The 27,245-nt window shown below is 45.8% G+C and overlaps 19 protein-coding genes across 19 annotated transcripts; 9 read left to right on the forward strand and 10 right to left on the reverse strand.

Moving 5' to 3' along the window:
• Positions 1 to 31: 31 nt before the first annotated feature.
• On the forward strand, positions 32 to 3,082 carry KL911_001586 (uncharacterized protein; the record flags this gene model as incomplete). Its single annotated transcript, XM_043196560.1, has 1 exon — positions 32 to 3,082. One exon carries the CDS (start codon positions 32 to 34, stop codon positions 3,080 to 3,082), a length of 3,051 nt encoding a protein of 1,016 aa, XP_043055347.1.
• A 1-nt stretch (position 3,083) lies between these two features.
• Positions 3,084 to 4,955, reverse strand: KL911_001587 (uncharacterized protein; the record flags this gene model as incomplete). The annotated part of the gene is made up of 1 exon (XM_043196561.1): positions 3,084 to 4,955. The coding sequence occupies one exon, from the start codon at positions 4,953 to 4,955 to the stop codon at positions 3,084 to 3,086; it is 1,872 nt and encodes a 623-aa protein (XP_043055348.1).
• A 92-nt stretch (positions 4,956 to 5,047) lies between these two features.
• KL911_001588 (uncharacterized protein) lies at positions 5,048 to 6,181 on the forward strand (the record flags this gene model as incomplete). The annotated part of the gene is made up of 1 exon (XM_043196562.1): positions 5,048 to 6,181. The coding sequence occupies one exon, from the start codon at positions 5,048 to 5,050 to the stop codon at positions 6,179 to 6,181; it is 1,134 nt and encodes a 377-aa protein (XP_043055349.1).
• A 5-nt stretch (positions 6,182 to 6,186) lies between these two features.
• Positions 6,187 to 7,476, reverse strand: KL911_001589 (uncharacterized protein; the record flags this gene model as incomplete). Its single annotated transcript, XM_043196563.1, has 1 exon — positions 6,187 to 7,476. One exon carries the CDS (start codon positions 7,474 to 7,476, stop codon positions 6,187 to 6,189), a length of 1,290 nt encoding a protein of 429 aa, XP_043055350.1.
• Positions 7,477 to 7,630: 154 nt separating this feature from the next.
• On the forward strand, positions 7,631 to 8,668 carry KL911_001590 (uncharacterized protein; the record flags this gene model as incomplete). Its single annotated transcript, XM_043196565.1, has 1 exon — positions 7,631 to 8,668. The coding sequence occupies one exon, from the start codon at positions 7,631 to 7,633 to the stop codon at positions 8,666 to 8,668; it is 1,038 nt and encodes a 345-aa protein (XP_043055351.1).
• A 13-nt stretch (positions 8,669 to 8,681) lies between these two features.
• On the reverse strand, positions 8,682 to 11,093 carry KL911_001591 (uncharacterized protein; the record flags this gene model as incomplete). Its single annotated transcript, XM_043196566.1, has 1 exon — positions 8,682 to 11,093. The coding sequence occupies one exon, from the start codon at positions 11,091 to 11,093 to the stop codon at positions 8,682 to 8,684; it is 2,412 nt and encodes an 803-aa protein (XP_043055352.1).
• A 47-nt stretch (positions 11,094 to 11,140) lies between these two features.
• On the forward strand, positions 11,141 to 11,455 carry KL911_001592 (uncharacterized protein; the record flags this gene model as incomplete). The annotated part of the gene is made up of 1 exon (XM_043196567.1): positions 11,141 to 11,455. The coding sequence occupies one exon, from the start codon at positions 11,141 to 11,143 to the stop codon at positions 11,453 to 11,455; it is 315 nt and encodes a 104-aa protein (XP_043055353.1).
• A 20-nt stretch (positions 11,456 to 11,475) lies between these two features.
• Positions 11,476 to 13,146, reverse strand: KL911_001593 (uncharacterized protein; the record flags this gene model as incomplete). Its single annotated transcript, XM_043196568.1, has 1 exon — positions 11,476 to 13,146. One exon carries the CDS (start codon positions 13,144 to 13,146, stop codon positions 11,476 to 11,478), a length of 1,671 nt encoding a protein of 556 aa, XP_043055354.1.
• A 118-nt stretch (positions 13,147 to 13,264) lies between these two features.
• On the forward strand, positions 13,265 to 13,636 carry KL911_001594 (uncharacterized protein; the record flags this gene model as incomplete). The annotated part of the gene is made up of 1 exon (XM_043196569.1): positions 13,265 to 13,636. The coding sequence occupies one exon, from the start codon at positions 13,265 to 13,267 to the stop codon at positions 13,634 to 13,636; it is 372 nt and encodes a 123-aa protein (XP_043055355.1).
• A 9-nt stretch (positions 13,637 to 13,645) lies between these two features.
• KL911_001595 (uncharacterized protein) lies at positions 13,646 to 14,581 on the reverse strand (the record flags this gene model as incomplete). Its single annotated transcript, XM_043196570.1, has 1 exon — positions 13,646 to 14,581. The coding sequence occupies one exon, from the start codon at positions 14,579 to 14,581 to the stop codon at positions 13,646 to 13,648; it is 936 nt and encodes a 311-aa protein (XP_043055356.1).
• Positions 14,582 to 14,690: 109 nt separating this feature from the next.
• KL911_001596 (uncharacterized protein) lies at positions 14,691 to 15,515 on the forward strand (the record flags this gene model as incomplete). The annotated part of the gene is made up of 1 exon (XM_043196571.1): positions 14,691 to 15,515. One exon carries the CDS (start codon positions 14,691 to 14,693, stop codon positions 15,513 to 15,515), a length of 825 nt encoding a protein of 274 aa, XP_043055357.1.
• A 153-nt stretch (positions 15,516 to 15,668) lies between these two features.
• Positions 15,669 to 16,721, forward strand: KL911_001597 (uncharacterized protein; the record flags this gene model as incomplete). The annotated part of the gene is made up of 1 exon (XM_043196572.1): positions 15,669 to 16,721. One exon carries the CDS (start codon positions 15,669 to 15,671, stop codon positions 16,719 to 16,721), a length of 1,053 nt encoding a protein of 350 aa, XP_043055358.1.
• Positions 16,722 to 16,735: 14 nt separating this feature from the next.
• On the reverse strand, positions 16,736 to 17,647 carry KL911_001598 (uncharacterized protein; the record flags this gene model as incomplete). The annotated part of the gene is made up of 1 exon (XM_043196573.1): positions 16,736 to 17,647. The coding sequence occupies one exon, from the start codon at positions 17,645 to 17,647 to the stop codon at positions 16,736 to 16,738; it is 912 nt and encodes a 303-aa protein (XP_043055359.1).
• Positions 17,648 to 17,868: 221 nt separating this feature from the next.
• KL911_001599 (uncharacterized protein) lies at positions 17,869 to 18,324 on the forward strand (the record flags this gene model as incomplete). The annotated part of the gene is made up of 1 exon (XM_043196574.1): positions 17,869 to 18,324. One exon carries the CDS (start codon positions 17,869 to 17,871, stop codon positions 18,322 to 18,324), a length of 456 nt encoding a protein of 151 aa, XP_043055360.1.
• A 20-nt stretch (positions 18,325 to 18,344) lies between these two features.
• Positions 18,345 to 18,776, reverse strand: KL911_001600 (uncharacterized protein; the record flags this gene model as incomplete). Its single annotated transcript, XM_043196577.1, has 1 exon — positions 18,345 to 18,776. One exon carries the CDS (start codon positions 18,774 to 18,776, stop codon positions 18,345 to 18,347), a length of 432 nt encoding a protein of 143 aa, XP_043055361.1.
• A 77-nt stretch (positions 18,777 to 18,853) lies between these two features.
• KL911_001601 (uncharacterized protein) lies at positions 18,854 to 21,829 on the reverse strand (the record flags this gene model as incomplete). Its single annotated transcript, XM_043196578.1, has 1 exon — positions 18,854 to 21,829. One exon carries the CDS (start codon positions 21,827 to 21,829, stop codon positions 18,854 to 18,856), a length of 2,976 nt encoding a protein of 991 aa, XP_043055362.1.
• Positions 21,830 to 21,981: 152 nt separating this feature from the next.
• KL911_001602 (uncharacterized protein) lies at positions 21,982 to 25,110 on the reverse strand (the record flags this gene model as incomplete). The annotated part of the gene is made up of 1 exon (XM_043196579.1): positions 21,982 to 25,110. One exon carries the CDS (start codon positions 25,108 to 25,110, stop codon positions 21,982 to 21,984), a length of 3,129 nt encoding a protein of 1,042 aa, XP_043055363.1.
• Positions 25,111 to 25,370: 260 nt separating this feature from the next.
• On the forward strand, positions 25,371 to 26,417 carry KL911_001603 (uncharacterized protein; the record flags this gene model as incomplete). The annotated part of the gene is made up of 1 exon (XM_043196580.1): positions 25,371 to 26,417. The coding sequence occupies one exon, from the start codon at positions 25,371 to 25,373 to the stop codon at positions 26,415 to 26,417; it is 1,047 nt and encodes a 348-aa protein (XP_043055364.1).
• A 47-nt stretch (positions 26,418 to 26,464) lies between these two features.
• Positions 26,465 to 27,227, reverse strand: KL911_001604 (uncharacterized protein; the record flags this gene model as incomplete). Its single annotated transcript, XM_043196581.1, has 2 exons — positions 26,465 to 26,620; positions 26,946 to 27,227. 2 exons carry the CDS (start codon positions 27,225 to 27,227, stop codon positions 26,465 to 26,467), a joined length of 438 nt encoding a protein of 145 aa, XP_043055365.1.
• Between the last annotated feature and the right edge of the window lie 18 nt (positions 27,228 to 27,245).

Here is a 27,245-nt window from a genome sequence, read left to right on the forward strand (position 1 = left end):
CGGTAAGCTAGTTTTTGGCACTCTTGTACTTATGAATTACGACTCCAAGAGTCAGAACTCAGTCAGTTTTTGTCTTTCAAAGGACTTAAAGCTGCCGATCAGATTTCGAATAAATGGGCTGAACGACTACACCCAAAGGATCGTGCAATTTCTCTCACCTGATAAGCACAGTGCTACTTCTCGAATCATACAGGCAAAGCTCAAGGACCAGCCGATTAGTGAGATATATGTCTATGTCTACGTTGAGTCTTCAGGAAAACAGCTTACGGTCCCAGTGTTAACCAGTGTGGCTTACTCCAACGGGAATTCCAAAAAGTCGTCACGTGGAAACTGGATCGATTTACCAATAGACTATTCGCAACTTCCTCTTGACGCTGTTCTTGTTTTATCTCTTTTCAGTTACAAGTTGAAAACGGGTTCAGAAAACCGACTAGGAGAATGTAGATTATATTTGTTCAACCAGGAAAACTGCACGCTTATGAAAGGCTATCAGAGGTTGAAAGTGGATTTTGCAGATGGAGAGACAGAGTTGGATCAACAGAAACAGAGCCAAATGCAAATACTGGAGGCCAAACTTAAGCAGAGGGAACACGGAGAAGCTAGTCCAGTTGAATGGCTGGACCAATTAACGTTTCGCAGAATCGAGCAGATAAATGCCAAGGAAGCCGCTAAACTCAAGCAACAGCTATCGATTACAAAAAGAACGGGAGATGTGCATATCAACTTGGAGCTTGCGCAGTTTGAGATTCCAATAGTATATTCCGACGTCAAATATGCCACTTTGAACATCACTACTTCTGAGTCTCACGTCATGAATGCAGTTGCAAGGAACAATGTCAGCAATAGAGATCAGTTGTTGTTCAACGAGATACAATCAAGCAACCTTCAAGACTTAGCGAAGCAGAGAAGACCAGCCATTTTTGATCCGGATCAATACAGATCGGAAATCATTGAGGACCCTATCGAAAGCAAATTCAGAAGATTGGAGAGGACTCACCAGTCATCATCACTGGATAAAGACATCAAGCCTACGCTGAAGTTGAGGGCTGAGCTCACTAAGATTCTGCACAAGCAATTTTTTGAAAAGCTCAGCCAAAAGGAAAAGAACATGATATGGAAATATAGGTTCTTCCTGTTGAATAATCTCATTCTGAACAAAAATAACACTGAGTTCAACAATTTTGTTATTAACTTTATCAAGTGTATTGATTGGGAAGATGATTTCGAGGTCAATGAGTTTTTGGTGATCATAAACAACCTGAACACCGATCCATATTCAAATGTGTTCATTCGGAAGATGGAAATAGTCGACTGTCTGGAGCTACTGAGTGCAAATTACAAAAATTACATTGTCAGGAACATGGCTCTGGAACGCCTTAGACTGGCCTCAGACGACGACTTGGAAATGTACATGGTTCAGTTGGTTCAGTGTATTAAAAATGAAGCAAACTATTTGAGCCCGAGGACAGATATCGACGATGATGGTGAAGAAGACAACAATTCTGAAGAGAATTCTGAATTTCTGGATTTCGAAGACTCGACATACACCACCAACTCCAGCGAATTTCAAGTCATAAACACCGAAGATGAAGACCCAGTGGTTAAGCTGCTCAATAATCCTAACATAACGAACCCGGAAAAAAAGATAATCGAGAAGCTGCCAAGGTTGCAATCTCCTTTAGCCAATTTCTTGATTGAGCGCTCGGCGAACAGTGAACGGCTGTCCAATTTCTTCTATTGGAACCTCAAGGTTGAAGTGGATGATGAGCGAGAAAGATACAAAACCGCACCTGGAAATCAGAGAGCAGCCAACGCAGGTGAACAAACAGAGTATGCTCCTGACCAAGCTGCCCGTGGATCACAGGTCCCAGCAAAGTGCGTCAAGCATATATTTCTTCGAACTCTGCTTCATTTCATCGCTAATTTGGGCGTGAGTAGAAATGGCTCAGACAAAATATGGACTCTGAGAAACCAAGTGGAACTTATAGGGAGATTGCATTCGATTTCAAAGACGATCAAAGTTGACCTCAAAAAGGATCCCACGCAGAAGAAAATTGAGGCACTCAAGGCTCTTTTGGCTCAAAAGTTCAAGGCAACAAGGCTCAAGTCGTCAAGAAAGTCCGTGTCAGAATACGAGTCCCTTTTGGATTTTGGACCTGTTCAGCTTCCATTGGATCCAAGTGTTCATGTGATAGGAACTATTCCCGAGGAGTCAAGCGTATTCAAGAGCAGCTTGAATCCCCTGAAAATTGTATTCAAGACTATTGAAGGCCCTCCTTACCCCATCATGTACAAAATAGGAGACGATTTACGACAAGATCAGTTTGTGATTCAAATCATGACTCTCGTCGAGCGAATACTCTTGAATGAGAATTTGGACATGAAGCTGAAACCCTACAAGATTATGGCATTGGGATCTGTTGAAGGACTCATTCAGTTTATTCCCAACTCTTCGTTATCCTCCATTCTTCAAAAACACCTGACCATTCTCAGCTACTTGCAAACTTACAACCCGGATCCTGTGGCACCTCTGGGTGTCAAACCCGAAGTTATGGACAACTATGTCAGGTCATGTGCTGGCTACTGTGTTCTGACATATATACTGGGTGTGGGCGATCGTCATCTGGAAAACTTACTGCTGACCACTGACGGCTACTTTTTCCACGCTGATTTCGGCTACATCTTAGGGCAAGATCCGAAACCATTTCCTCCCCTTATGAAATTGCCAATACAGATTATAGAAGGAATGGGAGGACTTAATAATGAAAACTACCAGAAGTTCTGCAATTATTGTTTCATCACGTACATCACATTACGCAAAAATGCATCGCTGATTCTAAATATTTTCCAGCTCATGATAGATTCCTCTATCCCTGTTTTACGGACCTCGGGAAGCAACGGGATGTCCAACGAAACCGAGAAGTTCGAACTGATCTGGAAAATCCAGGAAAAGTTCATGCTCGAATTGAATGACGAGGAAGCCGTGCTGCACTTCCAAAATCTCATCAATGACAGCGTGAACGCCTTTTTGCCTGTTGTCATCGACAGATTACACAGTCTCGCTCAGTACTGGCGCGCATGAATCATTTCGAGACTACGTATTTCTGAAGTGCTTTCGAGGGAAGAACCTGTTGCTTGACAAACAGCTTGAGAGCGTTCGTTCTCGAAACTGTGTAAGCAAAAATCAGGTTCGAAGCAGCGAATTTGCTCATAGCATTAAGCTTTTTGTCCAGCAATCCGGCGAATTTCGCTTGATCTATTTTAGGATTTTTATCGATCAGGTTGATAGTAACGCCTCTAATGAAATCTCGCTGTTTTGGAGTAATTGCGCCGCGGATCAATGTCTGGCGATACCTTTGATATTTTTCAGGATAATTCTCAAGTTGTTTCTCCAATTCCGCAAAAAGTTCCTCGAGGGTCGCCTTCTCAGCTATCTGCTGAGACTCTGGGTATTTGATTTTACCTCGACGAACGGTTTTGACAAGTGACAAGGTCTTGGCTCCTGTGGGGTATATTTTGATCTGATAAAATTCTTCCTTCCCTAGGTTGAGTCCCCAGACATCACGTTTCAACTGGATCCATGGGAACTGGCTTGTCTTGAACTTGCCGAATATGTTTTCTGTTTGGACCACTTGCTGTTCCTTGAACTTTTCAAAGATTTTTTGGTAGCCATCAAGAGTGTCATACTCCATGTATTTGATGTCTTCTATATCTGGGCCGCCCTGTTGTCCGCGACCAGTATCGCTTTCAAATAAACTAACTCCAGTTGTTTTCATCTTCCCTTCCAGGGTAGGATTGGAATGGACACCAACTTTGTGTGCATCCACGAAATCAATCACGTAGCATCTATGTTTGCTCTCATGTAGCCGGAGCCCTCGCCCGACCATCTGAGTAAGGAGAGTCTTGGATTGCGTCGGACGTACCATGAATATGGAGTCGATATTAGGAATGTCCGTTCCTTCTGTGAACACACCGCAATTCATTAGAACAGGCAGCTCCCCATTTGAAAATTCCGCGATCAGTCTTTCACGCTCGAATTTAGACGTATTTCCTGTCACATATTGTGCATTCACACCGTTGGAGCGAAAAACGAGCGACAAACTTTCCAGATGGGCAACATTAACACAAAAGAACAAGGATGATTTCAGTTGATATTTTTCAACAAAATGCTGGTAACTTTGGAAGACCAGGGAGTTGATTTCATCCTTGTTGACGTGATTTGCCAGCTCGTCCATCTTGTAGTCTCCATCTTTACCAAGGGAAACCTGAGAGAGCTCTAGACCTGCAGAAACCTGGATCCACGAAAAATCAGACAGATAGCCTTCTCGAATGAGGTCCACCAGATTCTTGTCATACACGATTTCGTCGAAAACAAGACCAAGCGGCAACTCATCGTACCTTGACAATGTGGCACTAAACCCAAGCAGCGCTATATCGCAATTAGCAGAATCGCAGCCAAAATGCTTCAGTATTTTGGTGTATGATTCTGCAACGCCGTGATGGCATTCGTCGACGACTATAGCTTTGTATTCACCTGGGTCGTGGGACTCTAGTCGCTGAGTGCTCCTGTTCAAAGTTGGAACCGAGGCAACAACGACATCGATGTCTGGTGCATGAGAAGGTTTGCGATTTGCCATATCCAGTTCTATTTTGTATTTAGGATATACTCTTCGCAAGGATGCAATAGCCTGATCCGCCAGTTCTTTGCGATGCACCAATATGAGCGTTTTTGACCGTCCAGTTTTCGGATTCGGTGGAATTTGGTCAATCAAATGACTGAATATGACAGTTTTGCCTCCTCCGGTAGCCAGACTAACTGCTATTCGACGGGTCGTCTCAAGCGACTTTAGACACGTGTCAACACATTCCTGTTGATAAGGACGCAGGACAAGGCTTGAGACCTGGTTCCGTGCAGTCAGCGAAACGCTATATCGTCGTATCAAGATACGCATCATGTTTTATTTACGATTCAATGTTTTTGTTTGCACAGCCCAAACTGGATCCTGTAACGCAGAAAAAAAACTATCGCAAGTCCTAAATAAGCTTTATGATGAGGGTGCTCAAGATCTTGTGGTCGGCATTTGTTCTGGCATCATGTCTTGCGCTCAATACCACTGAACCAAGGCATACAAATAACTGGGCGGTTCTGGTGTCAACCTCAAGGTTCTGGTTTAACTACAGGCATATGGCAAACGTGCTGAGTATGTACAGAACAGTCAAGAGGCTAGGTATTCCCGACTCCCAAATCATCTTGATGCTTTCGGACGATATAGCCTGCAACCCTAGGAACGCGTTTCCTGGATTTGTCTTCAATAATGCCGACAGACAGCTCGAGCTGTACGGAGATAATATCGAAGTGGATTACCGTGGATACGAAGTGACGGTCGAGAACTTCATTCGTCTTTTAACAGACAGATGGCCCGACGAGCAGCCCAAATCCAAAAGACTGCTTACCGATGAACATTCCAATATTTTCATCTACATGACGGGCCACGGTGGAGATGAGTTTTTGAAATTCCAAGACGCGGAGGAGATTTCGTCTTATGACATCGCAGACGCCTTTGAAGAAATGCACGAGAAGAAGCGCTACAACGAAATTTTCTTCATGATTGATACCTGTCAGGCCAACACAATGTACAGCAAGTTTTACTCGCCAAACATTCTGGCTGTTGGTTCATCCGATTTACATGAGAGCTCATATTCTCACCATTCAGATACCGAGATCGGAGTAGCCGTCATCGATCGCTTCACATATTTCAACCTAGAATTTTTGGAGAACCTGGAAAAAGACAGTAAATTGACGTTGCAGGATCTGGTGGACTCGTACACTTTCGAGAAGATACATTCCAATGCTGGTGTTCGCACAGACCTGTTCCAAAGAAATCTCTCTGAGGTGCTAATCACTGACTTCTTCGGAAACGTTCAGCAGACCGTTCTTGACAACGTTGAGGAGGATTTGCTCTATTTGACTAATCACGACGCACAAGGCTTCTTGAAGAATCTATCCGCACCAAAACTACTAGAGGTCGAAGAGCAAAGAAAACCAAGCTACTTCAATCAAAACAAAAGTATGATCACTCTTGGAACATGCGAGAGCAAACAAATATCGTCTACAAATCTCGTCACCACTGGAGCGGTCATTGCCGCGTTGTTCTTCTTTGTCAACTACTTCAAAATTTAATTGTCTTATTCTGCAAATCCGTTGAAAACCGTTTCGAAAAACCCGTGCGCCGATGAAAAACACCAGGACGCGGCGTTGAAGATTCCAAGATGTCTGGGACGGATCCCGCTTGAAGCAAGGGAGTACTTGAGCACCAAGCCTGCAACGCCAATACCGATGGAACACTTGACAACCATTGAAAGAGTTTTGTGATGCGAGACAAGTGCCTTGGAGACGCGAGAACGTTTGAGAGACCGCTCCTGTTCGCTCGTGTGCAAAAGGATAAGTTCCGGGTTGAGGGATGCCGCCCTTAGCATGCTGTACTTGCTTAGGTCTTTCGTTGTTTGCAAGGTCCCATGCGGGAAATCGGCCATGTACCGCAAGGCATTCTTGAGTATTTCGAAAAGATGACTGCACTTGAGATTGTGACTTATGAAGTTGTTCAGAGTCACATGGATAAGGTCTCTGTCCGCGAGATCCAACTCAGTCTCTTCTGTGAGGGTATCGTCGCTCGTGAAAGACTTGCCCAAGAGATCATCCAGATCGTTCAATAGATCATCTTTATAGAAGACAAGTACCGCCACATAAATATAGTACACCAAGACAGCACTGTTCTGGGTCAGAATGAAGTCCCAAACTAAACACAGCCCGTCGAAATCTGCGATATCATGCGCAAAGAGGGAGATCATTGAGCTCAGCGCATAAATGGGTTCAATTGAGCCAATGAGAGCGTGTAATTTGGGATCCACCAAAGATAAAAGCTCGGGTATCAATTTGAGCTCTCTAACTGTAGACTCAATGTCCGGCAACATGTGGTCTCTGAGGTACATGAGTGTAAGTTTCGTCATAAATTTGTAAGCCATGAGGTCATCGAAAATCAAAACGGCGATCGAGGCAACATCGTGGTAGCCTTGGTAATAGTTGAGTCCCGGATATGCACACAAGGCACTGTTGATCAGATGGTCCAGGCGTCCACGTAATGAAAGCATCTCATCAGGATCCGTTTTTGGATAAAAGACAAAAGATCTCTCTATGTCTTTGGTAATCTGTTCGTGATCTTTGTGCTTGAGGTGCGGAACAGGTTGAGGAGGATTCCAGGAATCCAACTCCAGCAATTTGGGCCAAATGACTGCACGCTGCTCCCTATTCACGGCTCCTGATCTCGTGGCTACGAGGTATCTGAGTAATGCTATATCTTCCGACGCGAGAGCTTTTTGGAGCGACTTGAGTTTAAGAGACTCATTTTCTGTAGTCAGAGGATACTCGTTAAAAATGGAGCAGTCACATTCCATATGCGTCCATTCAGGAACGCTCATTGGGAAGAAGAGCAGAGGATGTAGCAAGAAACAGAAAATTATGACATAAAATTCAAGGGGGTAATGGGTGCCTGGCAGCGCTGAAACTGAGATATAGCGTGAGGTAGTCAGATTATTTTTTTTAATCTAAAAAATATCACGTTTAAATATTTGAATGGAAATAAAGAAGAGCGATTTCGAATTGGGGAAAAGAATTGGCGGAGGCCGCTTTAGCGATGTCTACCTGTGCAGGACGCTGAATGATACGAACTTTTTCTTTTCCGAGTACGCTTTGAAAATCACCGAGCCAGAGGATGAACTGCCTCCACACAATGTAAAAAACGAGCTGAAGCTGCTACGAAAACTGGCGGATGCCCAAGATAAAGAAGATAAGGAGAATGGTACTAGTATAGGTAGAAATGTTGTGCGCCTTATTGCATTCTACCAAAGTCCCATAGAAATTGGGCTGCTGTTCCCTTTTTACAAAACCGACTTGAACGGCGTGATCGCAAGTAATACTAAAGTGCGGTCTGCCTTCAACTTACAGGATGGTACGATCACGAAAAAAAGGGAAAACAACTTCAGTACATCTCAGATCATCCAAATTTTCAAAGGATTGCTCCGCGGGCTTGCATTTATCCATAGTCAGGGCATCATCCATAGAGACGTCAATCCAAATAACATAATGTTCGAGTCGCCTAGCGAACTCGAACCTGTCATTATTGACTTTGGTATCAGCTACATGGAGCCAGACAACAATGGTTTGGAGAAAGGAGACTCTAAAATTACAGATATAGCAACCGGCTATTACAAAGCGCCAGAGCTGTTACTTTCGGTCAAGGACTATAGTAACAAAGTTGATATATGGTCTGCCGGTGTGATCCTGATGCTCATATCAAGCAAGGAATTCACCACGCCATACTCAAAAGACTCTGCACACAGCGACCTAGCTTTACTCGCATCCATATTCAACACTTTTGGGTCGCCGCCCGATAATTGGCAAGAAGTTAAGTCTTCCCGATCGTATGGTGCGATGAACACTGCTTTTTTTCGCAAGACCCGCAGATCTACGGATGACTTGCTGTTCAAGTTAAAGGATCATCCCCAATGCGTGGAAACTTTCAACAGTATGATGGTGTACGAGAGCTCCTGTAGACTGTCTGCAAGCGAGGCGTTGAAGAGGATTGACTCTGAGCGACTGCAGAACCAATAGATGATTCAGATGTTTATTTGAGGTCAGAAAGCTTCTTTTCGCATTCGACGATGCTTTTGGTGCTAGCCTCAATCTTATTGGCAAGATAGGTAAGCCTCTCCCTGAACAACTTGTGATCATCAATGCCACTATACTTTTGAAGCTCCTCCTCAAACTGGCTTATTTTGGAGCGCTGGAACTTAATAAGATTTGTGAGATAGTCCGTCTCCAGCGAATGATATATTCTTGACTCTTTGACCATTGTCTCGAAGGCCAAGTGATACAATGGTTTCGACGGTTTCACCTCTTTCACCATTCCCTTCTCACGGATGATAGTGATCAATTCGGCGTTCTCCATGGCCTGCAGTATATTATGGGTGTCACTCTTCAACAACGGGAGCTGAGAAACGTCGTTGTAAGTTGCAACCTCCTTCTCTGCCAATAATTTGATGATACACCATGCTTGAGATGCACTGTAACCAGAAGCGCCATTTCTGGTAAAGAGCTGACTCAGCTGCTCGATGGATTGGGCTACAATGCCATGTAAGGCCTCCTCAGGAGTTTCCCCAGACCGCATGCGCCTCACAAACACTTGGAGATCTAGCACACGGCCGCCGAAAGGTTCGACACACTTCATCAAGGTATCTCTATCCTTTTCAAGATATCGTGATAATCTATCATCGTGCGAAAGCTGCTGTTCAATAAAATTCCTCACGGCTGAGTTCGATGCATCAGTTAAGAGACAGCGTTTGAAAGGAGTGTTTGGAAGGGCTTTTGAAAGGGTTTCCAAGCTTCCAACGTCGTCTGTCACGAAAATGACATGGGCTATGTTCATGCTCACCATACTTGCTGCCCATTCTGCAAGCTCTCGATAAACAAACGCGTTAGCATTGTTGGCTTTGCGAGCTGCCTGGAATCGGTCAATAACCACGACGGGTTTGTCCTGTGGATTTTGCTGTAGAAAGTCCTCTTCTTTCAGATGAGCATCGTCGTTCCGGCTCGTAGAACGGTAATTGGTTAACGAAATGTCCCTAATGACTGCACTCGTCAAAGATAGCATATTTTTGATCTGCGCCTCTTTGGACTCACTAATTCCCGATTTTTGCCCTGTAAGACCCTGGACTATCAAGTCCACGAACGAAGAGACCGAGTTCAACCACGAGAACACAGGAAAATACCCAAACTCATCAGCAAAGTTCTTAATCAACTCCTGATCCTTCCGTCCCTTTATGATATTTTCGCAATCAATGTACAGACAGTTAGGCCTGTCTTTCAGCACATGCTTCTCGACCAAATTTCTTTTACCGGATCCCCGAGGTCCCTGAACGACTATAAATGAGTTAACATTCTCCTCGATCCACAGCTTCAGCTCTTTGGCAACAATCTCCATCTCTTTCCACATTCCATCCATTCCATTGATCATTTCTCTGTGCGTTTGTTCAGGCAACGAAAGAACGCTGGACATTGTATCACGAGTCCTGTAAGCCAATTTCGAGATCTGTTGGAAATACGGGTTCTTTTCCAGAGAATATTTGGACGTGACCTTCTCTTTGACAGCGAAGTACCTGATCGGGTCAAACACGAGAACCGCTAATGTCGCCAAGATGGCAAATAACAGAGGAATAGCAATACGAGAGTGGTTGTTGATGAAATTTCCGATCAAGTTGACCTTCACAATTGGCGCATACTGGATATGGACCACGGTGTCGCCAACCTTGATCCCTGTCACGCAGTGCCGTGCACTGATAGCCGCTCTTGTCGACCTGTAGATGACAATTGTGAATGGATCCTTCGAATCTGGAGGGGGCGGAATAATATCATTTATCTCTCCGTACCGCCTTAGCAACAGGTATAAGTTTTCCTGCGTCAGTTGCGGCCCTTCATACCATATCTTGATCCTGGGACTAGGATATCTGCGAAGATCTTCAATCCATGGCGTACCTTTCACCGGGAAGCATCGAACATGAGTTAGATAGTGCCATATTGAGTCGTTGAATTTCTTGCTGACATTGTCCATAATCTGCTTGTTGAACACCTTGACATCCATATCCGGTGGAACGGCGAGCTTGACAAAGGCTCCGCCATCTCTTGGGATGTATTTGAAGCCCTTAATTTGCAAAGCCTGTGGAGAGTTGCTATTTTGAGCTAGATCGAGAACCCTTTTTCTGAGACCGTTATCTGAATAATCCATAATAAATGAACCTAGTAATCTACTGAAGTCATATCGTCCGGCCTTGAAAGGCGTAAGTCTGTCAAAATAAAGAAGAGTCTCCTTACTCTCTTTGAGGATCACACCCGTGTTCGTCGCATCGTCATCTTCTCCCAAATCGCTCTGACGCAAAATCGACTCTTCCGAGATCAGTCTCATCTGCTGGATTGCCCAAAACTTCGGCCATTGGGCCATGTGCCGCCTCAACGGCCTTCTGATAAATGGTCTTATATACATGCAGGCAAATCAAATAAAAAGTGCTACACGAAAAAGTTTATTTATCAATGAACTCATCGGATGAAACACCGCTTCCTCTATTTGAGAGGTTTAGAGATGCACATATTTCCAGTCTTATTGGGCTCATGGACGATGTGATGACCAGCATGGCGGATCTGGACCGGTCGCTTGAGACCGCAGTGGCCATCAGTAAGGAGTTCACGTATTTGCAAAGTATCTGGGGCGCGTTCTACGACCCAACGAGAATGGAACAAGAAATTGAAAAGGCTGAGGAACAGCAACAGCCCGCACAATCTGACCAACCAGATACTAGTACGACAAGCTTCCAATTCGAAGGGAGAATGAGTGATATCAAAAGTTAGTCTGATTACCTATTTATTAGCTAGTATTGATCCTTCCCGCTGATAATGACATCGTTGATCTTCAAGATCATTCTGGTAAGCTGTGTGGCCAGCAGAAGCTGCTGTCTCTTTCCGATCAAGGTCTCAATCACAAACAATTCCTTCATGTCGTTGTTGTTATTCCCCAGACAGTCCACACCGAGCTTGGAGTTTTGCTTCAACACATGGTCTGCCTTAAGTTGCGTCAGTGTCTCAATAGGATCCAAACCGGAGTTCTCGGCCAAAGACATCGGAATCACATCCAAAGCTTGGGAGAACGAACGGAAAGCATATTGGTCAATACCCTTCTGTTTGTCGGCCTCCTCCATGACACGCAAGGAGCACGAAATCTCCGCGGAACCGCCTCCATAAACGATTCTGCTGTCTTTAATAAGGTTGCGGACCACACAGAGCGAGTCATGGAGAGCACGGATACTCTCGTCCACAATCATCTTACTAGATCCTCTAATCAAAGCAGTGACAGCCCGAGGATTATCGCAGTCCTCTATCACCAACATATGGTCTCTAGTAGTTCCGAATTCTAGCTCTGTGACTTTACCAGCGTGACCGAGCTTGGATTCGGTAAGATCCTCGAACCGCGGCACAATCCGTCCGTTAGTGGCCATAGCAATGGTCTCGATCTCTGTTCCGCCAACCCATCTCACGGCAGGTAGCTCATTGGAGAGAAGTAAATGGTTGGCCTCGTCGTCGAATCCCCACTGGCAAACCACCATATTGGCACCTGACTGCTTCACCCAATGGATCATTTCTTTGAATTTGTCCTGCTCGTACGTCTGGAGCTTTTTGAATTCCTCAACAGTGCTCACCTCCAGCTTGTGCTTTGTTTTTGGTTTAGGTGGCTCGAACGGACATGTTAAGATGGCAATTTTCGCATTCTCAACTTTCTTTGGCATTTGTGGGTGAGAGAAGTCTTTGTCGATAATAACACCGTTGATCACCTTGGAATCTTCGAGAGAGCCTCCTAATTTTCCTTCGACACGAATAAGCTCGAAATCAACATCCTTGCGTTCCAGATCAGCAACGTTGAGCACAGTTTCGACAGCCATGCGTGCAAACTGGTCGTGACATTTGGAAACAATCTTTGAGCCAAGGGAAGTCTTGGCTGCCTTGAATAGTTCGCTTTCAGGCTTGGTGTTGTTTTCGAGATTCTCCAGATCAATGGAAACAGTATCTGCAATTCTGTCGAGTTGTTCGAGGGCGATTTCACACGCCCTGTCGAACCCATGTGCTATTTTGATAGGATGGATACCCTTCTCAATCAACTCGAGGGCTTGGTCTAGAAGAGCACTAGTAAGGACAACAACCCCCGTGGTTCCATCTCCAATCTCATCGTCTTGCGATTTAGATAGCTCAACAAGTAACTTTGCAATCTCGTTGCTTAGCTCCATCTGGGACATGATAGTGGCACCGTCGTTGGTGATGCTGATTTCTCCGTCTGGAGAAATCAGGATTTTGTCCAGGCCGCGCGGACCAAGCGAAGTCTTCAAAATAGAAGCCACCTGCCTTGCGGCCAAAATATGCGACTTGACAGCTTCGGTGCCGTGGGTTCTCTTTTTGGAGCCCTGATCTTTCACGATGATGAATGGACGACCCATTTCGTCTTGCGCCACAATGGCGTTCGACATGTCTGGGAGTTCCATTTGTTGGGACATTTGGGACATGGACGCGAAGAAATAGTAGTTGGAAAAAAGTGAACGAAAAATAGACCGTCGCGACGGAGTAAAAAATATTTGAGTGCACTTAAAAAATTTCCAAAAAAAAGAACCTCCAATGTCTACCGTTGGATCCTTGATTTTTTGTCAAGATTGCGGTACGCTTCTTGACTCTTTTGCAAACAGGCCTTCGATACAATGTCAGATGTGCAAAAGAACCTACGAAAGTAAGAACTTTGCCAATCTGAAGGTGGTGACGCATACTGCTCCAGATGCTTTTCCATCCTCTCTCAAGTCCAAAAAGTCTCTCGTCAAAACATCCCTCAAGACAAGCGAAGTGGACGAAGGCGCTACGATCAAAGAAAAATGTCCACAGTGTGGTAATGACGAAATGCAGTACCATACTCTTCAACTTCGGTCCGCAGATGAAGGTGCTACCGTTTTCTACACTTGTACATCATGTGGTTACAGATTCAGAACCAACAATTAGGACACTATGTTACTCAGCCTCGTACATATCCAGGGCCACAATAGCACTCTCGCGCACGACATCGTCCTTGTCATGCAGAAAACCTTTCAAGATAGGAAGAACATCTTCTGTTGCAATAGATCCCAATGCTTCTGCAGCCTCATGTCGCACCATTCCGGCTTCCGCTTTGTTGCCGACAACCTTAATTAGAGCAGGAACACTGACAGGGTTGCACAGCTGACCGAACACGTACGCAATCTCGTGCTTAAACAGCGCCGAGTCATCATCGAATCCAGTGGCTAGGGCAAGGCATGCTTCGTCAGTGCCGATGTCCCTAAGCCTAAACATCGCTCTGTATCTTTCAAATAGAGACCGACTCTGGTCGTTAAGAATTTGTTGTAGCTTTTCCACTTTGTCGTTCTCCTCGTTGTCAACTGGTAGTGGCGGCGCAGGGTCGATAGACTCGTATAAGGATGTTTGCAGATTTTCAGTTTTGGCCTTCTCGCTCTTTGCCCACTTGATACGATCAATAGCCAGCTCGCAGGTCTGCCTAATCTCAATCATTTCATTAGGATCATTATAATATTTTGAAAGCAGGTCCAAAGAGTCGCTGTCCCCGAGGGCCCCCAAAGCTTCAGCCGCTTCATGTCTGACCATGCACTGTTGATGGGTGTCTGCTAACACCTTTCTGAGAATTGGAGCGGCTTTCATATTCTTTGTCTGGCCTAGCACATAAGCTACCTCATGCTTAAGTAGCTCAGACTCATCCTGAAAGCTTTCGGCGATGTATTCCAAAGCCTTTTGTGCTTCTTCTGGCTTTTCTGCAAACTCTGCTCCCACAGATTTCAAAAAGAAGAGCGCGCGAAATCGAAGAGCCAACTTCACATCGCCAGTTTTGTTGACCAAAACATCCCTAAGAGTTTCAAGACTTGCATTTTCATCTTCCCCGTCCCAAATTTCAGTCATTTGAACTGTTGGCCTGATCTAAAGATTTTTTTCAAGTTTTTTTTTTTTTTCTGAAATCCCGAAATCTACGGATCGTCGCGTCGCTTTCTGTTAAATTACAATTTAATCGATGTCGTTCCACCCGATTCATGGTCAGGATCCCATAAAGGTGCTCAAGCAGCTAGAAGGCTCTCAGCTTATATTACCAGTTGTGTCGATAGGGAATACGCCTCAATTGGCGGCAGATCTACTAATACACACGCTGCCTGCGAAGCTAGTGGCGAGACTCGATGATATTTACCTGTACCCATTTGCATCACCTGTGGACTATGTGGATGATCCCAAACAGGGAATCACATCAGGCCTGGAAATCTACTACAGCGAGCAACACCAGGTGACCATTTTGCAGCAAAGGTCTCCAATCTTGCCTGGTTTAATAGCGAAGTATCTCAAGGAGCTGATCGTGCCGTTCGTGCGAATGGCACAGTTCAGCAAGGTGGTGATTCTACAAAGCAATGATGCTGGTCTTCGCGAGGACAAAAACGTGGACCATTTGTTTCTGCTCTGGGCCAACGATATTGCCAAAACCCTTGAGACGTTCAAAATTTCTGATAACAGCATTGGAGTGATCTCCGACAAGTCAGAACTCGACGGCATGGGCAAATTGATAATTGACGCATTTGAGGGTCAAAATGGGGAAACCTCGAGTCTGGGCCCCGAGGTGAAAGGGTCCTTGAAGCTCGGAGGCGCACCTCCTGCGTCGATCGACGCGATATTTCTGTCGATCTTTGTGTACGAGGGCGACAACTCGAACGATTCGAAGCAATTGGCTTCTCAGCTTTTACGTGTGCTCCATGTAAACGAGCCTGCAGAATGGACGACTCCGATCTCCTGGCGCGGAGTGTATGGCAACAAACAAATTCCTGTTGGAATGGAGTATGGTGTGTATACTTAAAAATTTTTCAGACCATAGATAAGTGAGAAACTATTCAAGGCAAAAAAGGGCGATAGACAAGCACCAACACCGTAATTTGGTTAGATTGCAAGCCTTGCACTATAGGTACCACTTTTGTTCACGCATCTGGGTAGAAGCTGCTCGAGTTGCTAAATGTCGGATGGCAATTTGATCACCAAGATGCTTGCTGACGCTGCGGCGGAGGCTGAAAAGGAAAAACAGCAGCGGCAGGAAGTCAATGAGGTTCCTGCTCGTGCTGATGAGGATGTATCTCCAAAGGATGCCAGACGGCGTTCTACCAAGCAGCATGTGTACTCCCCGGAATTCTTACTTTCATTGAAGGGGTCGCCTTTATGTGCAGACGTTTCCCATCTGAACCTGCCAAGCAACCAGCACGAGTTTTTCCTCTTGGACCAACCGAAACGTACCGCGTATGCTAATCACAATAACCACAAATACCCAAACCAGCGTGGCAGAAAGGATCGAAAGAAGGATACAAGAAAGACAGCCAAGGAGACGGAGGAACCACCAGAATGGGTGCTGAAATCAGACGCAATCACGGGAAATTCTATCCAAGATTTTGAACTATGGAGACTCAAGATGCGGATAGAAACTTTTAGACGGAACGGGGAGCCTGTTCCCATGGAGGATGTCAACCAATATGAGTACTTGAAGGCCCAAAAAGCCGAGAGTGCGGTGGCAGCTGACCAGTCGAGCCAAAGTGTTCCAAAGCCAGTCACCAGACCTGAATTCGACTTCCATGAACCAATTCAGGAACCTGGCTCGAATCCAGACACTTTCGCCACGTCGAGCTCGGGCTCATCCAGATTTTCGAGTTTCTTTGGTCCTGAACAGACAAACAAAGGGCCCCAACGAAGCCCTACCAAAGACGAGTCCAAGTTGCTATCGTTACTTCAGAACTCCGGAAAGCAGGTGCCACAAGCGCAGCCAATACCCCAGGCGATGCCCCAGGTGGCCATGCCGCCAGGACTAGCCCCGACCGCAGCCGTGGGACCCCTGGGAATTGTAGGTCATATGGGGCCTACGGGGCCTCTTCCACCGGTGGGGGCTATGCCTGTTATGGGTCACCCTCCATCCTCTAACGCTGACATGTTTTTCAACTCTTTGTTGTCCAAGGCCCCGGCTCCCGGATCTGCTCCGTTCTTGCCTCCAGGGCTCTTTCTACCATTTTCGGAGAAAAAATGATGATTTTGCATTCTTCACAAAACTGTAGAGATTCGTAGTACACAATCGAGAATTAACAGTGTCTCATCACATCCGTGACTGAGTTTGGCGTCTGTCTCAAAGAGGATCCTTGAGATGCTGTTCTTCTGTCTTCCGTCCAGGCTCAGCGAGATACCGCTGTCGTCGCCCAGAAGCAGCACATCATGCAGAGAGCTGATTATCAAAGTGGCATTGTACCCTTCTTTCGAGATGTAGTCAGTAACAAACTCAAATATGCGGTCCGTGTCTTTCTTCTCTGCGAGTCTGATCAGTTCCATGAGCTGATCTTTCGGCAGGTAGCCGAAAACGTCCCTGATCTGGTCTTCCGTGACGTCGTCCGCCATTTCGTCCTCGGCAGGAATCAGCATCTTGTGGACACTTTGGAGGAAATTGATGGCCTTTCTCAGGTCCCCGTCACTGATCCTCAAAATTTCCTTTAGCATAGGAGTGCTAGCAAGCACGTTTTCTTCATTGCAAATATATTGCAATCTTTTGATGGAGCTTTCCTCGTCCAGCATCTTAAATCTAAACTTGGAGCACCGCGAGGCAAGCGGGTCTATTATACGGGTGATGTAGTTGCAAATGAGGCAAAAACGTGTGATTCCTGAGTATGTCTCCATGGTTCTTCTGAGCGCACTTTGCGCGTCAGAAGTCATCGAGTCGGCCTCGTCAAGAATCAGCAATTTATATGGCGGGCACGGGTACTTCTCTAGGTCCTCCTTAGAGGGGTTGGAGATCGACAATCTCGCAAAGTTCTTGATTTTGTCTCTGACAATGGATATCCCACGTTCGTCAGAAGCGTTCAGCTCGAGCACTCTGCTCCTGAAAAGGTGTGGGCCGTAAAGCTCCTTGGCCATTGCCAAAATCGTCGACGTTTTTCCAGTCCCTGGGGGACCGTAGAACAGCATGTGAGGAAGATTGGCTGTTTGCAAGTTCCTCTTGAGGACTTGGACAGCGTGAGTTTGCGAGGTAATTTCGTCCAGGGTTTTGGGCCGACTAGCAGTTAGTGGGCGAAAGCGCGTTGCCGGCTGACTTACTATTTCTCGACCCAAGGCATTCTCTCCTTTTGGTCTGACATGGTATCGCGAAGATGGAAGCTGAATTTTTTTAAATTCAATTTCGCGTCGCAATGGAGGAAGAACCGTCCGAAAACTCGTTGAGCCTACCTATTTCGAGGATCAAGAAACTAGTCAAGCTTGACCCTGAGCATGTGTCATCAACGGAATCGGCCAACCATCTACTCGGAGCTGCCACAGAGCTTTTCATCATGAACCTTGCAGAACAGGCCTCATTCCATGCCAAATCACAGAAACGCAAGAAAATCGCATACTCCGACTTTTACGAGGTGGTCCACAACAACGACAGCCTACTTTTCATGAAGGACCTGGTGCCGAAGACTGTTCCTCTACAGCAGCTTGTGAAGGAAAATAAAGTAGTGCTGGAGCCAAAGTCGAACGAAGACGACACCATAGACGACGACTCCGGAGTCTCGACACCGCAGCCAGCCCAACCAAAGCAGCAGACGCTACCTTTCGTGCTCAAGAAAGACGAGGACAAACCAGAAGATGTCCTTATGATCAATTAATCCTCTTTATCTATATACATTTACGCTCTCTCGATATAATCCTCTGTGCGCGGATGTTTCACCTCACCGGTCTCAATATACTCCTTCACTTTGTCGAACAAAAACTTTCCATCTGTAACGCTCGCGTAGCCATCAAATGTGTTCTTTGGAATCACTGCATTCGAAGACACCAGGGGCTTCAAACTGAAGTCGGCAAGATTAGATGGTGCCACAAAAGTACGGACACGCTGGTAGTCAATGCTGTACGTTCCCCACTTGTTCAGACGTCCAATTCCCGATGACCTGGTTCCCTTGTAGAAGTTTTTGTTACCTTGCTTTGTGGTCAGAGGAACTCTCTTGTTTCCTGTTTTCGAGTAGCCGTAAAAAAGCGTACCATCCCTGTACGTCTTCCATGGGCGACGCAGCAAAGCCGACTGCGTCCCTTGGAAATACAAGATGCTGGTGGATCTCATGGTAAGGAATAAAAAAGTCGCAGTATTTTTACTTGCCGAAAATTATATTGTCGACGATCGACTCGTATATACGACGACTATTTACCAGGCTTGATGTAAGCCCGGTTCAAATTAAATATCTCTCTGCAAAGAATGTACCAGTCCACCTCACGTATAAAGCCAGGAGTGTTGCTAATAACATCCTCTGGCCCAAGGTCGAGGTGCCGGATGTCAAACTCGTCAGCCTCTTCGGATATAGCTCTTTCGTAGCCCGTTAGGGAGAATCGAGGCCTATCTCGTGCAGAAGATGAAATAAAGGTGGAACTCACCGACCCCACACTATTCGAAAACGAGGATCTGTCGCTGTTATTCGTGGAGAACGTGGAGTTGTTAGATTGGCCGTTAGAAGATTGCGAAGAAACGCTGAATTGCCGTTTCTTGAGCTTCGACCGCATAAAGAGTTCTTCCCATTTGAACAGTTCATACATCAGCTTCAAATTGGGCTGGATTATCACGTTCAGTCTGCGCACACGCACATAAAGATATGCCCGCGGAAGACTCACATTCAATCTCCTCATCACCTCTGCGATACAAACAGTGGCCGAGCGAGAGACGCCAACCTGACAATGGACTAGAACCTTTCCGTTGCTCTCATAGCACTTGTCAATGAATTCAAGAGCATCATTGATCGTGGTCGTCAAAGTGCCAATGCCATCGTCATTGATGTTATTAATCCGCATCACTTCTTCAACACCACAATCACTTCCTTCGACTCTTTGGTCTGAGCATATCTTGAAAATCTCACACCCGCTCTCGGTAGTGCCTGTAGCGTACTCTAAATCGTCGAGCCAAGGAACATGCTCTCCAACGCTCACAACATAGTTGATTCCCAGTTCCTTCAACAGCCGAAGGCTGGACGCGTGACTCAATGAGCCCAAATAAAGATGAGGAAGTACCCGTGAAGGTATAGACCCTGCAACTGACTCACATACACCCGCCACTTCTGAATCGGTACCAGCAGAAGACAAACTAGATGTGGAATCTGAGTCAGAATCAAGATCCTTAGCGCGTCCTTTCTGTTGCTCGCGAAGATGTATAACGTGCTGACCTGTAGATGTGTTCAATACAGAGTTGAAAGACATATCCAGCGTCGATTTGTGCCTGACGTGTTTAGGAGCCAACAAATATGATTTCACAATGCTTTTATCATCCTCAAGAGTTAGTTTATCACCCTTGAGCTGCGCAAACTTCAGTATCATTGGTTCCAACTTTTGTAGCAGCAGATAATCTGACTTGAATATGAAGAAAGGCCGACCATACTGCATGTGTAGACGAATTATTGCCTCATCGATTCCGATCTTTTGAGAGTACATGATGAAGCAAAGCCCGAGTAGCGAGGTCTCTGTGTAGCCGTCAGAGCAGTATAGAAGACCTGGAAATTCTTTTGTGCATTGGAAGCAAAGCAGTTTGCACACATTGACAATGCATAGAATATCCTCCTCCGATAAATCAGCGATCTCCACAGAACCTGATGGAGGAAATTCAAGGTATATCTGCTGAAGATAACCAATGCTAGAGATAACTGTTCGCAAATCCATTGGAGTTGGAAACTTGGCACCATCAATGCAATGCACAAATAACTTCCAATGCGCTCTTGGAAATGTTATCAGCTTGGCGTCCACCTCCTTGATTGGCCTCTGAGCAAGGTCCTCTTTCTTCAAGATGACGACAGTATTAGTAGGATCGCAGTGCAATGGGAAATCCCGTGATTTCAAATCAACAGAAACTGGCTTTTTACCCGAGTTCAATTGTATATGGAGACATTCGAAATCGGTAGTGTTTCCAAACCAAACATTGTCGATTACCTCCGTTGCTGAGGACATCTTTGAAATCTCGAGCTTTTCACGGTAAAGATAATTCGAGTCCCAGTTGTTGAACACCTCGATATCGTAGTCAGAGCAAAGATCACCAGTTGCTTTCGAAGACGCGTCAGGCTTTAACAAGGGTATCGACAAAAGATTCGAAGCTTCCAGCACATTAAGTTTGACGTCGTCGAGAACAAAAGTGTTGTAGAGCTTCTTTTGATCTTGTTGAGCCAGCTCAGGGTGATCTGTGGTATACATCAGCTGGGCAATATGCAGTAGTCTGGCCAGGGACGCGCACTTGCATTTGCTATTCCAACTGTCTTCTTTCTTGGGCAGACGGACCGAGCGCTCGTGATCATCATTGAAGCAGTAGACGACCAAATCTGATATATTGCTCATTTTGGAAACTTGAATATGGAAGTTTCGGAGGGAAACGCCAACCTGTGGATCCATATTTTTGAACAGCGGCAAGAGTTGGGTGCTTACACAATCTTTCACCAGCATATCTATCGGAAACGAACTCAGTATCTCTTCCGGCAGGATGGATAGCAAATAAAACTCCACATTGCGAACACTGAACACCGAAACCAGTATGTCATGCGGCGAAACGGTTCCTTTGATTTGTCCCGTTGTTTCGGCGATTATATCATCACAGCGGTTGCCGTCAGTGCCGGCACATACAGAACGCACTGGCATGAGGCTGCGAACATTAGAAGGGACTCCTATCTGTAGATCAGAGTCAAGCTGGTTCGTTAAACTTGAGAGAAATCTAAGCTGAACTGTGTTATTCTTGTGAACCCCATGTAGCCATGGAAACATCCTTTCTGTCTCTGGAAGCTCTGCTGTATAATGTCTGACTAGAAATTGGCAAAGTTCGTCTGTACTAACAAGGATGCAAGCCTTCGCAGTTTTGAGCGAACGGTGGTTGACAAAATAAAGAGAGTCCGGCTCAAATATAGATCCCAGGTCGGCTGGTCTCATCGGTGTATACAATGAGTTTGAACGGCTCTTTTTGAAATATTCGTCGCCCTCCTGGTAACTCCCTTTGAACAGGCTGTTAATCCGAGACCGAAATTTCTCTTTATCCTCATACGAAACACTATTCGCTCTTTTGGCACCAGCTCTTATCTGAGGTCCCGGCGCTGTAGGTTGAGGCGGATGGGACGATGGCCCCGGAACTGCCTGCTCTACTTGCTCGAGCTGGTTCATATCAATATAGATCTTTTAGCTTATTTGTTTGCGGGCTGCTTTCTGGGCAACTTTTTTTTGCACACTTTTATTGTAGCCCCCACATATATCCTTATCTAACTTTTTGGCGCCACATATTGTTTTACTAGCCACAGCGGCGGTGTTATATACATTTACATCTTCTCGATCAACTGGATCAAATATTTGAGGAAGTGTCTGTCACTGAACTGGACAAGCTTCTCAACAAAATCCTGCGCAAGATCGACGGGAAATCCCATATTGGAGATCAGCAAGGCACGTAGCTGGTCCACCATCTCCTCGTTGAATTTGATCGCTTTATTTTTCTTGGTTGCTTGTAGATCAGGGACCTCGCAACCGGCGTAGCAGACAGCCTTCATAGTGCGAATGACCTCCAGAAGAATACTATTGCGGTACTGGGCATCGTTCAGAAGCTCTCTTTTCATTTTGAAACTCATTTCGCAGGCCAATAGCAGTGCGTTTGTCACTAGCAGTTGCTTGGCTTCCTCAAATACGTTGTTGTCGTTTTTGAACACATCCTCTGGGTCCACAACTTTCCCGAGCCCAACGCCTTGAATTAGCGAGTTGATGCATGTGATAGCCACCTTCACCAACGAAAGATCGTTGTTTTGGTAGTTGTAGATGTAATTAAACATCAGATTGATGATGTTAACTAGAGTACCTTTGTTTTCGTTTGTCAGCCACAAAGAGCTCACATGGTCACTGTTCATCGAGACAAGCAGCGAGATAAAACATTTTTGCGTGTCTAAAATGTCTCTCTTCATGAAATCGTCTTGTGCGGCAGATGAGTCCGTTTCTATACGGGAAATGACCTTAGCGACCAGCGGCGTGAGCAGCGAGTTCAACATAATGTATATCTCTTGTGACCTGCCACAATGATGCATGATCTGGCCTATAAAGTTTAAGAAGTTGTTGATCTCCTGTAATTTGAGCTTGTCGAAATTGATCATTATAACAGAGATAAACTTGGAAAGCAATTGCTCTAGAGCCTCAGATGGAGTTTTAATGAAAAGAATAAAGAGTCTCACAACACAGAATTCGGATGCCTCTCTAACTATGTTGAATGCAAGGAAATTTTCCAAAGTAATGAGCACCACCTGGGAGATCTGCTGTAAAAGTGCAATAAATCTTTCGTCAAACTCGACGACATTTAAACTTTCAAAGCCTTTCAAAATAGTACCGACAGATACAAGTGAGTGGTGCACTAGGACAACCAGGTTGAGGTTCAGTTGCGACATGTTATTGATGCATTTTTCTAAATTGGAAAATAACGGCTGAAGCACAGATTCAAACATGGAGACACGTTTGTGAGATTTTCTGATCAGCGAGAGCAGCAGACCAATTGACTCAAACAAGTAGAGTTGGTGATCAAAGCTACCGTCTGTCTCAATGAGACTCAGATCAATGTCCTCCGAGAGTTTCGCCTGGCTAGTGACCTCGAAGTCAAAGCTCAAAAGTGGAAGCAGGCTTTTTATCAGCTCTTCGAGAATGAAGTCGTCAATGGGTGGTTTCGTGAGTTTGATGAATCTATAGAACAAATACCATGAGCGGTACTTCACTTTGTCGTTTTCGCTGAACACTCCGAAATTGGAGACAAAAATTTTGAGCACTTTCAGCAAAATGTCGTCTTTGTTGACTCCATCGACCTGAATATTATTATTTGTGAAGAAAGTATAGTGCTTCAGAACAAGCTCGAAAAATAACAACTGGATCAGCGAATGATTGACTAGAAATGTAGTTGAGCCATCAATCACCTTACAGAGCATTTCGTTAAAGACAAAATATGGCCGAGAATTGTTGATCATGGTCTTAGGCAGATTCATGACATTGTTTCGCAGAATTTCGCTAAAGTGACTCAATTCATACATTCCAAGTTCGATGGTGCGCCAGTCGGAGTTAGAGCTGAAAAGCGACTCATTAATGCAGTTAATCATGACGTCTAATGCTAGTGTTTCGTTGAGGATGACAATGGAATCGTGGAAGGAGTTCAGCTTGCTTCTCACTTCTTGGAATTGCTCGATCGACTCTTCCTCAGAGCCATCGTCTTCCTCGTCGAACTTCTTCCTCATAATGATTTTTTTCAGCAGTGTTGTGAGAATTTCATTGCTCGATAGGTATGAGAAGTCAACTTGTTCGTTAGTGATGTTCTTTTTCAGGAAAAGCAAGAAATTGCCGATAAAGGGGAAAACCTCCAGCGCGACATCGTCGTAGTCGTTATCAAGGTATTCAAAAACGAGCGGGAGAACATCGATTATTTTGTTGATGGTTAAGTTTTTGAACTCTGTGTTTGCCAGTTCCTCGTTGGAGCTGGTGTCGAGCACGTTGACCAGCTCTGACCCCAAGTTCTCGACCAGCTTGGAAAACGCCACGTTCACGTCAAAATCTGCTTCTTTGGATTTGAGGTCCATTTGATTCAGAATGCTGGTCAGATTCAGAAAATTGATGAGCTCCAGCTTCTTGATTGGCGCCATCTTTTTGTGCAAGATCTCATTGAAGCACCCCGCAGTCGTGATTTTCTGTTGGTCGTCGGGACTGGTCAGGAATTGGTACAGCAATCCTAAGTACTCTTCGTCGAGAATAAGATTGATCTCGATCCAAGAGACATATTCACCAATGCATTGAATGGTGTTGTTCAGAATGTCTCTCTTCAATGCTGTGTTTGTATTTGAGAAGTGTTTTAGTATGTTTTTCCATGACTCGGTCATCAGTGTCATGTCATTGGCTCTGATTGCGTCCTTTAACAAATTGTTTCTCTCATGATGTTCCGGCTCGCGAGCGATCATTTGATCTCCGATCTCTTGGTGGATCACCAGCAGAGTTCGTAAATAGTAGTCTGTCGCTAGCTCATTAAAAGTCCCTCCAGCTTGGACTGGCGCGAGAAGATCCTTGATGAGCGTCTGGTAGCAGGAAAGCGTGGCATGGACAAAAAGTAGGCCAAAGGTTTTGGAGAGGGCATTTCTCAGAAAAACGGGCTCCACCGAGTTCTTGTCGAGCAAATCCTTCAGATAATTAAACAGATAGTCCTTGACGGCCAGCTTTTGCGAGTTGTCCATGAACGGGAGTCTAGCATCGAGTACCTGGAAAACGAAAAACTTGACGTTGGGCGAAAGTTGAGCATTGGAGCTCAAAAGATTCACACAGCGCTGCCATCCGTCCGAAGAGTCTTTGATCTGCGTGATAAACTCTAGCGCCTGCTGCTTCAGCTGGACGTCCGCCGTGGCGCTCGATGCGATGTCCACAGCCTGCAAAATCTGTTGGTCCATTATATATAATTGATATATTTTTTTGTTTGGTTTTTCAAATTCTAGCTTGGTCGTGTGCGGGTTAAACGAGTCAGAGTCCAGGCCGTGATCCTCAGAACTGCCCGACGACGTAGTACAACTGCTTTGAGTAGGGATACTGTGATCACCGCTTTGTCTGGTTGGCTACGCCTGATTGCTCGACAGTGAGCCATATCAGAAACAACTTGCTATTTATTCCCAGCCAGCTCTTCTTGTCGCACTGCCCGAATAATTTTTCTCTAATGCAGTTGTTTATACCCAGCGCCCGGTTATTGAGACCTGCCCTCTGCTTGCGTGCCGGCAGGCTCGCTCCGTTTGTTCGTTTTCAGTCGACGTTCCTTGCGGAAGATCTTAGAAAAGCCAAAGAGGAACGTCTTGCCGGGCTAGGATACCTGGCTAAGTTTCCTCCAAAGCTTATCCCGTACATGGAACTGATGCGGATCGAAAAGCCTATTGGCACCAAGCTACTCCTGAGCCCCTGCCTGTGGGCAATCACCATGGCTGCGTACATGTCGTCGGCGCCCTTGACATCCACACTTTATATGATGTCGGTCTTTGGTGTTGGGGCTTTCGTGATGCGTGGAGCAGGTTGCACCGTTAACGACCTGCTCGATAGAAACCTCGACAACAAGGTCGCCAGAACGATGGAACGGCCAATTACGTCGGGACGCGTCAACGTGAAGCAGGCGTTGGTGTTCTTGGGTGCGCAGCTGGGTGTGGGGCTCCTGGTGTTGCTTCAACTGCCGTTAGACTGTTTCCTGCTCGGAGCCTCGTCATTGGCCCTTGTGGGCACGTACCCGCTGTTCAAGCGGTTCACCTACTACCCGCAAGTCGTACTTAGTCTGTGTTTCAATTGGGGAGCGCTTCTTGGCTTCCCTGCCATGGGAGTGTGGAACTGGCCCGTGATGATCCCTCTCTACTTGAGTGGCTTCTTCTGGTGTATGCACTACGACACCATCTACGCGCACCAGGACAAAAAATTTGACGCTGAGGCCGGCATCAAGTCCACGGCACTGGCATGGGGCGACAAGTCAAAGACCGTTTTCCGCGGCCTGACCGCCGCCCAGATGGGATGCTACACGTTGAGCGGATTCCTTGCCGGAATGGGCCCTGGGTTTTATTTCGGAGCAGCGTACGGCGCATACCGCCTCTTGAGAATGATTCAGCTGGTGAATCTGGACGACCCAAAAAGCTGCGGCTTCTGGTTCCGAGAGAACATCAAAACTGGCCACGCCTTCTGGCTAGGCATTCTCGTTGATTACTGCCTCCGGCTGCTAGGATACTTGTAGATATGTATCAAATTCATTAATACCAATAGCTATGAACCTCACTGAGCTTATTTGGAGGATGGACCTGGGTTCATTCTTCTCTTTCCACCTGGGGTGTTGGCAACGTTAACAAATCTCTTGGTGTACAGCAGTCTCTTGTATGCTCTTCCCTTTGGCTTCTTTGGCTTCTCGGTCTTCTCGACCTTTGGAGTTTGAGACTTAACCTTACCGGCACGTGCAAGCGATCCGTGGACTTTTCCCTGACGCTGTTAGTTGCTCGAGAGGATGTGCCTACTTACCATTTTGCAATAATTAGGTTAACTAAAAAAACAGTTCGCCTCTAGAAAAAAGAGTAAAAAATTTGTGGAAAAGCCCTTCTACGACATCACGTGATATATAACATTTTCCAGAGTACTCCATCTACCTCATTAGCGCTACAAACAAAGCGACCGACAGCAGACACGTCACGCCGTATACGAAGTACGGCTCAATGTATGCGACAGGGAACTTTCCATTGCGAAGCATCGATTGGGCGATAAAAAAGCGCACGCACCCAATAAGCACCGAAACCATGGCCATAACTATGAAACACAGCCCCAGAGCCTTTCCGAGTCTTGTAGTAGAGGAGCCCGGGCTCTTGGCCGCTCCCATTGCCAGCAACTGTGTGACATACACCCCCAAACTTGCGAAGGTAAGCGACGTTCGGAGCCAAGCAAGGAAAGTGCGCTCTGAGGCCAGATGGTCGCGGGCGACCTGGCCCTTGTTTTCTAGTAGACAAGACCCGAACTCAGTTGCTCTATTTAGCCAGTGGAAGTCCGAGAAGCGAACCATGGCTATAATTTAGCAACG

Source organism: Ogataea haglerorum, assembly GCF_019207285.1.
Source record: "Ogataea haglerorum isolate 81-453-3 chromosome Unknown 81-453-3_NODE_4_length_651989_cov_98.092404, whole genome shotgun sequence".
Classification (NCBI taxonomy): domain Eukaryota; kingdom Fungi; phylum Ascomycota; class Pichiomycetes; order Pichiales; family Pichiaceae; genus Ogataea; species Ogataea haglerorum.